We start from the raw sequence: 12,396 nt of genomic DNA, 5'->3' as shown, positions 1-12,396 counted from the left end.
CAATTAAGTCTTCCTTTACCATGTGGGGAAACCTACGTGGTTCTCTTTGCTCCTCAGGAACTCAGCTCAAATTTCATGACAACAGGAAAAAATATCTTCACTATCCTGTTACAAATGGACCACCACCTTTAATTTTCACAACTACTTTGTGAGGTAGAGAAAAGAGGTTACTGAGACCTAAGGAAGTAAAGAGTTTCTGGTTAAATGTGGTGGGTTGAATATTTATCTCTATTCCCCTGAGAAAACACATCAGAAAGTGTAAATAAAAACCTGCAATCCCAGCATTCTGGGAGGCTAAGGCAAGAGGAACTAAAGTTTGAGCTCAGCCTGGGCAACTTAGGGACTTACTGAGACCTCCAAATAAAAAAGGGCAGGGGCCAAGGATGGAGCTCAGTGGCGCTGCACCTGCCTCGCAAGTGAAAGGTCCTAGGTTTGATCCTTGGTACCAAAAAGTAAATGAATGAATAAATAAGGGCTGTGGATATAGCTGCTGGGACAGCACCCCGGGTCTGATCCCTAGTACTGCAACAAACAAAGGGGTGGGGACACAGCCCGGTGGGCAAGCCTAGGTTCAGTTCCCTGCTACTGGAAAGCAAAAATTAAAAAGCACAAAATCACAAGATCCAAGAGAAAGGGAGACAGACTACAGCAAATGAAAAATGTAGTTTGAAAAGTGGAGCCAAAGCTGGTCATAGCGGTGCACGCCTGTAACCCAGAACTCAGGAGGCAGAGGAAAGAGCATCGTGAGTTTGAGGCCAGCCTCAGCTACACAGCCAGACCCTGCCTCAAAAAAAGTAAAAAGAAAAGTGGAGAAAAGTGGTTACCCCAGCTACTCAGGGAAAGCTGAGGCAGAAGGGTGAGACTGAGGTCACACTGGGCAATATAATGAGACCTGGGAACAGCCTCAGGTCTCAGAACCCAGCCACTCCTGCTAGGGGCTCAGGTGCCAAACCCCAGCACAAGGCCATTCACCGCCGTGTGAGCCGTGTCACACAAAAGGGTGTGACAGGCACTGAGTGCCCTCAACCTTGCCCGAGGCCCCTTCTTGCTTTTCACCCTGCTTTTCCTGTTCTAACTAGAGCTGTGTAAAGCCAGGAGCTTAGGAAGGGGGGGCTGGTGACTTCAGTGGTGTAGTAGCCAAGTTTTTAACCTCTGATAAACTCATGTGCTTGCCAGGCTGAACATGTCTGGGTCATTCTTTTTTTTTTTTGGATCCGGGAATTGAACTCAGGGCTTCACACTTACCAGGCAGGCGCTGTGCTGGTGAGCTACATCCCCCGACCTGGGTCAATCTTTAGACTATCAGTGGCCTCTTAATACAGAGGCAAACATTTCTTTTCCATCTCAGGAAATTTGCATTAACACCCTATCTCAAAAAAATAAAGTGGGGCTCGGGATACAGCTCAGTGGTAGAGCACTGACCTAGCACAAGCAAGTCCTTGGGTTTGATCCCAAGTAACACACACACACACACACGCACGCACACACCCTCAGAAAAATAAGATACCAACACCCATCATAAAAGACAAGGATGCTATTAAAGTACATTCAGAAAATAAAAAGACCTCTCAGAAGTTGAAAGTATGAAAACAAGCCAAGGGTGGGGGCACAGACCTGTAATCACAGCACTCGGGGAGGCTGAGGCAGAAGGATTACAAGTTGAAGCCCATCTTGGGCAACTTAGCTACTTAGTGAGATCCCATCTCAAAATAACTGGGACAGCGCTTTTGCTTTGAGATGCCAAAGGGACACAGGTTGAAACTTGACACACAGAAGTCATGCAGAAATGTGAGAGATTCCTCGGAGAGTGAGATGTTGGCAATGCTAAAAGCAAGAGCGGACAGAGAACTAAGAAAGCCCGGGTTGGAGCCGGAGAGCCAGACCAGTGCAGCGAGGGCAAAGCTTTTAGAACTTTCAATGATACAAACAGCCCGCTACAGCACGGGTACCATAGATTCACCCACCACGGGACAAGTATTTCAAGAACGAGTGGAGGAAGAAAAGCCCAAACAAGGAGCTCACATGGGGGGTCAAAACTGGGCGAGGTGGTCGGGCATGGGGGTGCACGCCTGTAACCCCAGCACTCGGGAGGCTGAGACAGGACTGCTGTGCAAGGCCAGCCTGAACTACCTAGTGAGACCCTGTCTCGAAAAAACAAAAACAAAAACCCCGGGCACAGGAGCACCCATCTGTCGTTCCAGTCCTCAGGAGGAGCCTGAAGAGCTCACATTCAGGGCCAGACTGAGCCACAAAGTGAGTATGAAGCTGGCCTGACCTACACAGCGAGACCAGAACAGGGGAGGGGACACCTAAGCCAGCCTTGTGTACAGCTTACACGGGAAAAACACCGACACCCTGCTGGCTTAGAAAAATTAAACTCAATATATAATGGGGTCTTACAGGTTAAGTTGTTATGTGGAATCCAATACAGTATCAATAAGTTTTTTTTTGGTAATGGGATCAAACTCAGGACCTTATGCTTAAACAACTTTTTGATTTCTTTCATTCTATACTGGGTTTTGAATCCAGAGCCTTATGCATGCTAGGCAAAAGCTCTACTGCTGAGCTGCATCACCAGCCCTTTTTAAAAATTTTATTGAGACAGGGTCTTGCTAAGTTGCCCAGGCTGACCTCACACTTGTGATCCTCCTGCCTCAGCCTCCTGAATAGATGGGATTACAGGTGTGTTACCACGCGTGACTTCAAAGATTCTTATTTCTGAAACCAAATGTGACTTGTGAGAAAAACCCCGTCACTTAGGACTCGCAGGTGCTTAGAGGTACAAATGTATCAGTCACTTCCACTCTCGGGGAGCTGCGTAACACGCCAAGCAAAGCCATGTGTTGGCAGAACCTGCCCCTCCCCAAGACATGACGGGACCTGCGTTCCAGTCTTCTACCCCGTTCCACAGGCGGCTGGACAAGAAAGCCTTCCTGAATGTGTACTGTGAGGATGCGCACGCTCTATCCTGTGGCTTCGCTGACTCCGCTGTGGGAGTCAGGCCAAGCGCCTCCTGGTTTTCGGTGTCCCGGGCCACTTGCCCAACCAGTCTCAGAGCTCAGGTCCTCAAACAGCCTTAAACATGCTGCCCACGCTACTCCTCTCCGCACGGGCCTTGGAGGGCTCACACATCACCTCCCGGAGCCCACCCAGCGGCCCACCCGCTCCGGTGCATGCCAGCTCTTCCCCTGACTCCCGGTCCCCGAGGGCCGGCACAGTTCCACTTACTTTCGTGGCCTTGGAGCCTAACACAAAGCGGGCTCTCAGCAAACGTCTCTTAATACCAAGTGAAACAGCCCAGGCCGGCAGCCCGAGGACCACCCTGAAGGGACAGAGACCAAAGGGAGGGAGGCGCTCCCCCAGGCCGTGGCCTCCCTCTCACACACGGACGGCGCTGAGCGCACCGAAAAGGAAACCCGCCAACTTTATTCAGGCAGTGAGGGTTACACGCCCTGACTGCACCCCGCCCGCCCCGCCCTCGCAGTCCCTCCCCTCCAGTCTCACTTCTTCTCCTCCTCCTTCTTGTCCTTCTTGCCATCCTTGGTGGCCTGGGAGGCGAGGGAGCCCATGGCGTTTCGGATGGCTTCGTTGTTAGGGTCCACGCCGGGAAGGTTCTCCAGGACACTCTGAAGGAACTCGGGGTCCTGCATCACGTCGTAATCGTCCTCCTCCTGGGGAAACGTGGCATCGCTCAGGGCGGAGCGGCGAACAGGAGCTGCCACCGCTGCGCTCGCCTCCCAGTGCAGGGCTGGGCACTGCGCCAAGGCGCAGGACACTCGCTTTCCCTACCCACCGCAGAGGCGGCGCCGGGAGCTCCGCTGATCACACGCAGGGAAGAGCAGAGGCCAGCGCAGTCGTGTTTCCCACTGGCAGACACGCACCCCTTTTGCTTTTTCCCAAACCCTCTTCCATCCTTCTGGGAGGAGCACCCCAGAGCTGTCCAGCCTGCTCCCAGCAGCCAGGACCCCGCGAGCCTCAGCGAGGTGCGCACACGAGAAGGGCGGCCCACGAGCTCCCCTCGCTCCTCACGCCTGGAGGCCTGAAGCCAGGGAACCTGGTAGCTGCTGGCCTCACCTTCGCTGGCTCAGAGGTGTCCATGGCCGAGGTGGTGTCCATGTCGGCCGACTCTGCCTGGGCAAACTCTGTGGACGGGAGGTGGCCTGCTCAGTGCCGCTGCCCCTGCGGCCTCTGGCCTGCGCCCCACCGCCGCCCCGGTTCACCTGCTCCCTGCAGGGACATCTGCATGGCATAGGCGATCTGCTCTTCCTCGGTCATGCTGCTCAGGTCAGGCAGCCCAGTGCGGCCGAACTCCTGCTGGCTGATGGTCATCTTTAGCAGGGCGTCGTCCGAGTCTGGGGAGGGGAGGGCGGCAGGGAGGGCTGGTGCTGCGCTCCACGCCATCCTGTCAGCCCAGCCCTGCAGAGTCCCCTCGCCCCCTCGCCCCGTGCCCACGGCGGTGCCTTCATCCCTCTCCCGTGTTTAGCACCCTGCAGTCCCGGGACTTCAGATTCCACCTCTGTCACCTTCGGTCCCGGTGCTGGCAATCCCGGCCTCAGCTGCAGAGGCTGCAGCTGCCCGCCGGGCCTCTTCCTCCTGCCGCTGCCGCTGCTCCTCCATAGAGACACGAAGGGCCTGGAGAAGAACAGGGCAAGCTCAGGCGGCCCAGCCTCTGTCCTAGGGGAGCTGGGGCGTTGGCTGGGGGCTGGGAAGGGCACGGCTGGCTCGTCTTGTGGGGAAGAAGCTGGAGGGATAAGGAGTATGGGAAAGAGGAAGGTCTGGGAGAAGCCTGCGGTTTAATCGGGAGAAGTGAACGAGAATGACACTGGTGCTACAGAGCAGACAGGATTCTGGGCAGAAGCGGTGGAAGGGGTCTCAGAAAGGGGCTGCGGGACTATCTAGCCCTGTCACGTACGCAGCTCGGAGGAGAACCAAGGACCCCGGGCCCCACTCGGGCCCGCATTCGCTTACCAGGGCCAGCTCAGGGTCAGCACTGGGATCCACTCCAAATTCAAAGTCACTGGCACCAAGGCCCAGCATGGCCCCGCCTTCGCCAGCGAGAATGGGGGAGCTGATGAGTGCGTCAGCTAAGCTGGGGCCAGGCGGCACCGTGACCAGGTGAGAGCCGGTGCCATCTTTGCCATTCAGCGTGTTCACGAAGGCCGTCAGCTTCTCTGTGTTCACCTCCTGGGAGGGGAGACCGTGACAGCCTCCTTCCTGCCCCTGTGCTCTCCATCCAGGCCTCCCCGGGAAGGCGCTCCAAGAGCCCCACCGGCGTGACCACGCCTTCCGGTCCCGACTCACCTCTTCCCCAAAATTGATGATGTCAACATTCACTTTCTCTTTCTTAAGGCGTTTAGCCAGTTTCACCAGCTGGGAAAAAAGAGAAAAATCAAGACACCCACTCCACGTGAAGGGGAACGGACGCGCCTCCTAACGGTGCCCAGGGGCTGCTGACCTCCGCAGGGACCTGGTGCAAACGCCGTATTCTGACGCCCGCTGCACAGCCAGGCGGTGCCAAACCCGAAGACCGCACTCCCCATCCTAAGGGCCCCCGCCTGCCCTGGACTCACGTCCTTCTCGTTGTCCTCCACGGGGCTCCCCACAAAGGCAATGATGCGCATCTTGTGGTTCTTGCCCTGTCTGTGCTTCAGAGCCAGCTGGCGGAGGAAGGAGTTTGCAGGGTCAACCCGAGGAGTCGCTCCGCCCGGACAGTCCCGCCAGTGGCTCCTGTGGCCTCTCTGGGGGTGGGCGGGGGCACCCTCCACCCTAGGGGCTCGCCTCCTTCAGGCCTAGCTCAGGACCCCGCAGATGAGTGGTGTTGGAGGCAGGACAATCACGGGGACTGGGGGACTCACGTGGGCCACGCGGATGCCAGTGCAGAAGGTGATCTTGCCCTTGGGTTGGACAGTGTGGAGCTTGGAGAGGATGCGGCCGGTGTCAGGGGTGAGTGTGGTCAGCACCTCACAGTCACTGGGACGGGGCAACAAGCAGTGAGCTTGGGGCAGCACCAAGCCTGCCTGAGCATGTCTGACTCTTTTTCCCTGGTAGTCTCACCATGGAGTCCAAAACTCGCAAGCTTCTTTACTCAGCCCCCACTCCCACCCCAAGTACTGGGATTACAGCCAGAAAAAAACATCCTTTTAATTCTTAATTTTTATTTTAGTTTTTTGGTACTAGATATCAAACTCGGGTCCTTGCGCTTGCAAGGCAGGCAACGGAACCTCTGAGCTAAATCCCCAGCCCGTTAATTTTTATTTTTTGCGGTACTGGTGATTAAATCCAGGCCCTGCACATGGCAGACTCTACCACTGAGCTACACCCTCAGCCCTTGTTTTTCTCTCTTTAGAGACCGTGAGATCTCTATTCTTCTTACTCTAAGGCCTGCCCAGCACAGAGGGAGTGACTGTAAGAAATCCACCTTCACAGACTGCCAAGGTTTCACCCTATCTCCTCTGACCCTGGAGCCACAGGGATCCTCCCTCCCTTTGCATCTCTAGATTTATTATGCACCTAACAGGATGTGTAATGGGGCGGAAGGCTGCTGACTCCAAGGCTATCAGTTCCCAAAGATCACTTTCTGGGCAACAGGATGTGTGATGTACATCCAGGGGCTCTAATCAAAAAATCTTCTTGGTGACTTTTTATTTTATTGGCTTTTTCCCCCTCCTTTTTGCAGTGCTGAGGATTGAACCCAGGGCCTTTTCTATTGTAAGCAAGTGCTCTACACCCAGCCCTGACCTTAAAATATACTGGGAGAAACAAATAAATAAAATACTACGAGGGCTGAGGATACAGCTCAGTGGCAGAGCGCTAACCTTGCATCCATAGGGCCCTGGGTTTCTTCTCTGGCAACACAAAAAAGTAAACAAATAAAATTAAATCAAAACAAGTGTGAAATTTCATCCCAGGAGTCTTGGCTTCAAAACTGCACTAAATCAGGTTAACATCAAGCAAATGGCTCTCGGCAATAACAGAAAGTTGTGAAGAATGCAGTCCAGGAAGGTCATGGACAAAAGCAGCGCCCTGGCATCGGTAGAGCGGCAGCCGCACGGTGTGACCGGAGGCAGGACAGACCACCCACGCCCAGCCCTGCCCAGTGCCCCGTACTTGGCCAGCGTGATGAGGCCCACGTTGTTCTCGGGGTTGCTGCGCGTCTTGGAGTGACACACAATATTGACGGCGTCCTGCTGGGCCTGCAGCCGAGTGGGTAGGAAGTCGCCGTTGCGCATGTACTCGCTGTTGTCCACACTGTGAGGCAGGGTGGGAGAAGAGGGAGGAGAAACACTGCGGTGCTGCCCTGACACCCTCTCCAGTTCTAGGACCCCGCTGGCAGCTTTTATGAGGCTCATGCTGGGACAGCAGAGGGCCTGCCTGTCTTTATGGAACAGAGGCACCTGCACTTCTTTAAATCTTTCTATATACAGTATACAGATGACTAAAGCCTTTTTTATTTTGTTTTGTTGTGGTTTTGCTTTTCTTGGTTTTGTTTTGTTTTGTTTTGTTTTTTTGAGACAGGGTCTCACTATGTAATTGAGACTGACCTGGAACTCACTATGTAGCCCAGGCTGGTCTCGAACTCACAGTGATCCTCCTGCCTCAGCCTCCCGAGTGCTGGGATTACAGGTGTGTGCCACCACGCTCGGCTGGTTTTTGCTTTTCTTGAGACAGGCTCTTGCTATGTAGTTCAGAATGGCCTTGAACTCATGGTGATCCTCCTGCCTCAGCCTCCCAGTATGCTGGGATTACAGGCATGCGCCATTACACCAAGCTTTTTTATTAGGACATTTGCAGTATATAATGATTACAGTGTTGTGGAGAGTTGATACATGCACATAACACATCTTAATTCTTTTTACTTCCCCTTTCCCGTTTTTGTTTTGTTTTTTAGGGTTTTTTTGAGAAATGGTTTCAGGATGTAGGCCTCTAACTCAAAATCCTCCAGCGTCAGCCTCTCAAGCACTAGGACTACAGGTGTGAGTCACGTCTGTAGACAACAGCCTTATCCTAGGCTCGTTACTCAGTATGACCAGAGGAAGAATATTTTTTAACTCTCTACAAGTGCTTCTGATAGGCACCGAACTGTAACCTACTGGTGTCATTAAGCTTTGTCACAGACAAATATTTCAAAGTCTGCCATCAAAGGGAGTATTTGAAATGTAGGGAATGAAGAAAACTTTTAAAAATATTTGTAAAATAACACCCACTGAGTGCAAGAGAGCACAATACAATAATCTGATTCAATGTTAACAGTTTCAGCAGCTGCACTAAATGACAAAAATTAGGTCTCACTGATTTGGAATCTCACCTATTCTATCCCTGAAACTTTGGACATTGTGAAAAAAAAAAAAAGACAGATAGTATGAAATGTAAGTTGCAGTTTCCCACAGACCAAAAGGCAGGTAACTGAAGTAGTTACACAAGTCCCTGTAGCGGATCAATACTTCTTCCCCCCAGGTACCGGGAATCGAACTCAGGACCTTGGCCTGGCCAGGCAGGCGCTGTGCCACTGAGCTACATCCACAGCCCTTCAATTCTTCTTTTGTTGTTGTCATTGCTGCTTCTGTAGTACTGGAGACTTAATCTAAGGGGGTTCACACTGAACTACAACCCCAAGACCTCTTTTATTTTTTTGAGATAGGGTCTTGCTAAGTTGCCCCAGGATGGGCTTGAACTTGGGATCTTGCTGCCTCAGTCTCCCACAGCACTGGGATTATGGCACATATAAGTGGGTCAATTCTTTTGTTTTTGGTTTTGTTTTTTTTTTTGGTTCTGGAAATCGAACTTGGGATCTTGTGATTGTGAGGCAGGTGGCAACACCACTGAGCTAAATCCCCAGCCCAGGTCAATTCTTAATGATCTCTGAGGTCCCCCAAAGCCCTAACAGTCAGTGATTCTACTTGTGCTAGAATCACTTGTGCCCACATGAGATACCTCGATTCTCCTGGCAAGCAAAACACTAGACTGAGAAATTTTTCTTTAGAATGCTTTGGCTGGCAATAAATATAAACCAAATATGACAGCCAGGCATGGTAGCACATGTCTGTAATCCCAGCACTCAGGAGACTGAGGCAGGAGGATCACAGTGAGTTCGAGGCCAACTTCAACTACACAGTGAGTTGAAAGCCAGTCTAAACTGTATAGTAGGACCCTGTCGAGAGAGAGAGAGAGAGAGAGAGAGAGAGAGAGATAGAGGTACTTAAGAAGCTACTAAAATGCCTAGTGTGGTCATGCATGCTTGTAATCCCAGCACCCAGGAGGCCGAGGCAGGAGGATCTCCATGAGTTTGAGGCCAGTCTGAGCTACACAGTGGGTTCAAGGCCAGCCTGAACTACATAGTAAGACCCTGTCTTAAAAAAAGAGAGAGAAAGAAGCTACTTGAAAACAAGTAGAAAAGGGAATATAGGAGAGTGGTCAAGCAGACTCAAATTCTGCTACTTTCAAATTCTATGCTTCTAAGGAAGTTGCTTAATTTCCCTGAGGTTCAGTTACTTGTAGTGGGTTTTCCTGGACCCATCCCTATGGGATTGTCATGAGGGTTAAATGCACACAAAATAGGTAGCACAGCAAATAGCACAAGCAGGAAGCAGCACCTTGTTCTTACAGCAGAAGCTCAATCGCACACCTGAACAAACAATACAAAATGGGACGAGGCCGACTCCGCTGCCTGTGCAGAGACAAGCGCTTCTCTGACACACTGCTGTCAGTTCTCCCAGAACAGAAGTGACTGCCTCCCTAGGTCTAACAAAGGGGGAGACCACATATAGCACACAAGCAAGGAAGGCTCTGAGCATGGTGCAGGCAGGACAGCTACTAAGATCAAGGACTGTGAGCAAAACCAGCAGATGGGTAAAGGAGCGGAAATGGTGCTCCAGTGAGAGTTGGGCTTTGAGGCAGAACAGACAGTGCAGAGCAGTCCTGTCATGAACTGGATCCCGCGGGGTAGGGCATCGGTGGTAGTAGAGACACAGGTGCCGTATGTCTGTGTAAGCATCCCTAACGGGCAGAATGTTTTATTTTTCCCAACCTTGAGCTTGCTATGAATGGAATAATGTATGTATTTGTTGCAGTAACTTTTGCTCAATGGTATGCAAAACTTCCCCAAAAAGAATGCATATCAAAATAAGGGCTTAAGATATCTGTCAACCCAAGTCTTCATTTTAAAGGAGAACACAAAGCTGGGTGCGTTGGTACACACCTGTAACCCCAGCTCTCAGGGGACTGAGGCAGTGAAGCAGGAGGTCCCAAGAACAAGCCCATCTTGGGCAATTTCGTGAGACCCTCTCTCAAAATATCAATATTCTTAAATGCCACAATGCCACCAACAGGTGGTGCTGAAGGGGCACAATGGGGACTGAACCCAGGGCCTTTACACTGAGCTCAATCCCCAGCCTTTTAAAAATTTGAGACAGGGTCTCAGTAACTGTTGCCCAATCTGGGCTGGGCTAGAACTTCAAATCCTCCTGCTTAAGCCTCCCAGTGTGCTGGGTTAAATGCAATTTTGTACACAGGTCTAACCCCCTCCACAGGATTTTAATAGTCTTTTATGGAAGGAAGAAGACAAACAGCAATCTGTTTGACATTCACGATCTTCTGTCTGATCCCATCTACCTTCCAAAAAAGAAACTACGTGGGCAGGAGATTTAACTCAGTGGTTCCGCCTGCCTCACATGCTCAAGGTCCCAAGTTCAATCCCCGGTACAAAAAAGGTGGGGGCTGGGGATTTAGCTCAGTGGTTCTGCTGCCTGCCTCACAAGCACAAGGACCTGAGTTCGATCCCCAGGACAAAACAACAAAACAAAATCACTTTAAACAACTTAAATTACACATAACTCTAACTGGTCTATTTCCTACTCTCTAGCGTGCTGGATGTTTACCCTTCAGGTTTGTATCTGCCTCCCCTCCACCACACACTTCTCTCAATAGCAGTCTAAATCTTTTCAAGGCTCTTCCTACATTTTTTTCTTTTAAGATTTTTTTAAGACAGGGTCCCGCTGTGTAGTCCAGGATAGTCTTGAACTCATTACGTAGCCCAGGCCTCAAACTTACTCACAGTGATCCTCCTGCCTCAACCTCCTGAGAGCTGGGATTACAGGTGTGCACCACCCTACCTGGACCACATATTTTCGTTGAGTACTCCCAAGTGCCTTGGCCACTTATATATACGTAGCTCTCTACAGTTTAAGAAACACCAACTCAAATAGTTTATTTTCTACTGCAGTAAGACAGATAGATATTGCTATAATCACCAACTTATAGATATATTTACTAACATTCTCAAAAACTAGCAACTGCTAAATACCAGAAAACATTCTTTTGGGTTCCAGATCCTGTCCTCTTTCTACTGTAATATATTCTCTCCCAGAAGTTGCCAGACTTAGCAAATAAATATACAGGATTCTCAATTAAACCTGAATTTCAGATAAACAAGTAACTTTTTAGTGCAATACTTAGAAATACTTATAGTTATTCTTTACAAAAATTATTCATTGTTTACCTAAAAATCAAATCTAACTGGGCATCCTGCATTTATCTGGGAGTGCTATCCCCCACCCGCCACCTACCAAACAAACCTATTCGTCTCTTCCTTCTAACTGGCACCTCTGTGTGTGTGTGTACTATTCTGTATTTCTTCAATGGTCATATTTAGAAGTTCTTGAAACCTTCCAAAGCTATGTCCTCGGCTTCATCAGATTCAGAAACTCAAATGGGCCTGAAGAGAGCTAGCTCATTGCTAAGAGCCTTTGGGAAAGCAAGACCTGGATTTCAATCCTGCCTCCACCACTTGAGCAGCTGTGTGACCAGAGGAGTCACTTAAAATCGACAACGCTCATCTATAATATGGAAGAATATTTATCCTAAGTAAACTTCAAATGAAATACAGTAAATTGCCTGACACGTACAAACCACCTGTGAGCTGTAACTCTGACGATACTCCAGGAAAGGTAGTGGAGTTGGAGAAAAGTGAACGGGGCAATTTACCACCTCTCTTCCTAGCATCCATTTGGAGTCCGGGACGCAGGCTAAAGACAGACCGAGCGCTGGTCTACAGAGGACGGCGCTGGGCTAAAGCAAGACCGCAGGGATCAGGTGGGCAATGGCTGCCCAGGGGCTGCGGGATACAAGGGGTACCAGGGCCCGGGCCCCAGGATGACTCAGGGAGTCGACCCGGCCGCTCGCTCCCGGCCCCACCTCGTCTATCGGTTTTGGCCTGGTTCAGTGCGCGTCCCTCACCCAGTCCCGCCCCCCGGGCCCCCGAGTAGCTCCTCACCAAACCATAGTGCTTTCCAACACCATCTTGCTACCTTTCTCCCTCCCGACCGGCTGTGAGACTGCCTAACAAGAGCTCCGGCAATTGGCCCGGAGGTACTCACCAATCAAAGACCTCGGTTCGGCACG

General features: G+C 51.0%; 1 protein-coding gene across 12 annotated transcripts in view; it reads right to left on the bottom strand.

Moving 5' to 3' along the window:
- The window catches only part of Psmd4 (proteasome 26S subunit, non-ATPase 4), a 27,954-nt gene extending 15,594 nt beyond the window's left edge, over nt 1–12,360 (bottom strand). For 5 of the 12 annotated variants that reach the window (XM_010616490.3, XM_010616492.1, XM_010616489.1 and 2 more), the window contains exons 1-10: nt 12,269–12,360; nt 7,108–7,248; nt 5,856–5,970; nt 5,571–5,657; nt 5,302–5,370; nt 4,969–5,184; nt 4,515–4,632; nt 4,221–4,352; nt 4,075–4,142; nt 3,505–3,671 (exon numbers count right to left, since the gene is read on the bottom strand). In XM_010616490.3, the coding sequence (XP_010614792.1) occupies nt 3,505–3,671; nt 4,075–4,142; nt 4,221–4,352; nt 4,515–4,632; nt 4,969–5,184; nt 5,302–5,370; nt 5,571–5,657; nt 5,856–5,970; nt 7,108–7,248; nt 12,269–12,294 (1,139 nt within the window). In that variant the 5' untranslated portion in view covers nt 12,295–12,360. Of the gene's footprint in view, nt 1–2,879; nt 3,323–3,444; nt 3,672–4,074; nt 4,143–4,220; nt 4,353–4,514; nt 4,633–4,968; nt 5,185–5,301; nt 5,371–5,570; nt 5,658–5,855; nt 5,971–7,107; nt 7,249–12,268 lie in introns of those variants that run through there. The other 7 variants (XM_010616491.2, XM_033758362.1, XM_019206388.1 and 4 more) reach the window with 5 other exon arrangements.
- Between the last annotated feature and the right edge of the window lie 36 nt (nt 12,361–12,396).

This window comes from Fukomys damarensis, unplaced genomic scaffold (assembly GCF_012274545.1).
Source record: "Fukomys damarensis isolate Sample0158 unplaced genomic scaffold, DMR_v1.0_HiC HiC_scaffold_33, whole genome shotgun sequence".
In the NCBI taxonomy this organism is placed as follows: Eukaryota; Metazoa; Chordata; class Mammalia; order Rodentia; family Bathyergidae; genus Fukomys; species Fukomys damarensis.
The sequence above is the reverse complement of the archived record's forward strand: the minus strand, read 5'-3'. Positions and strand labels throughout refer to the sequence as shown.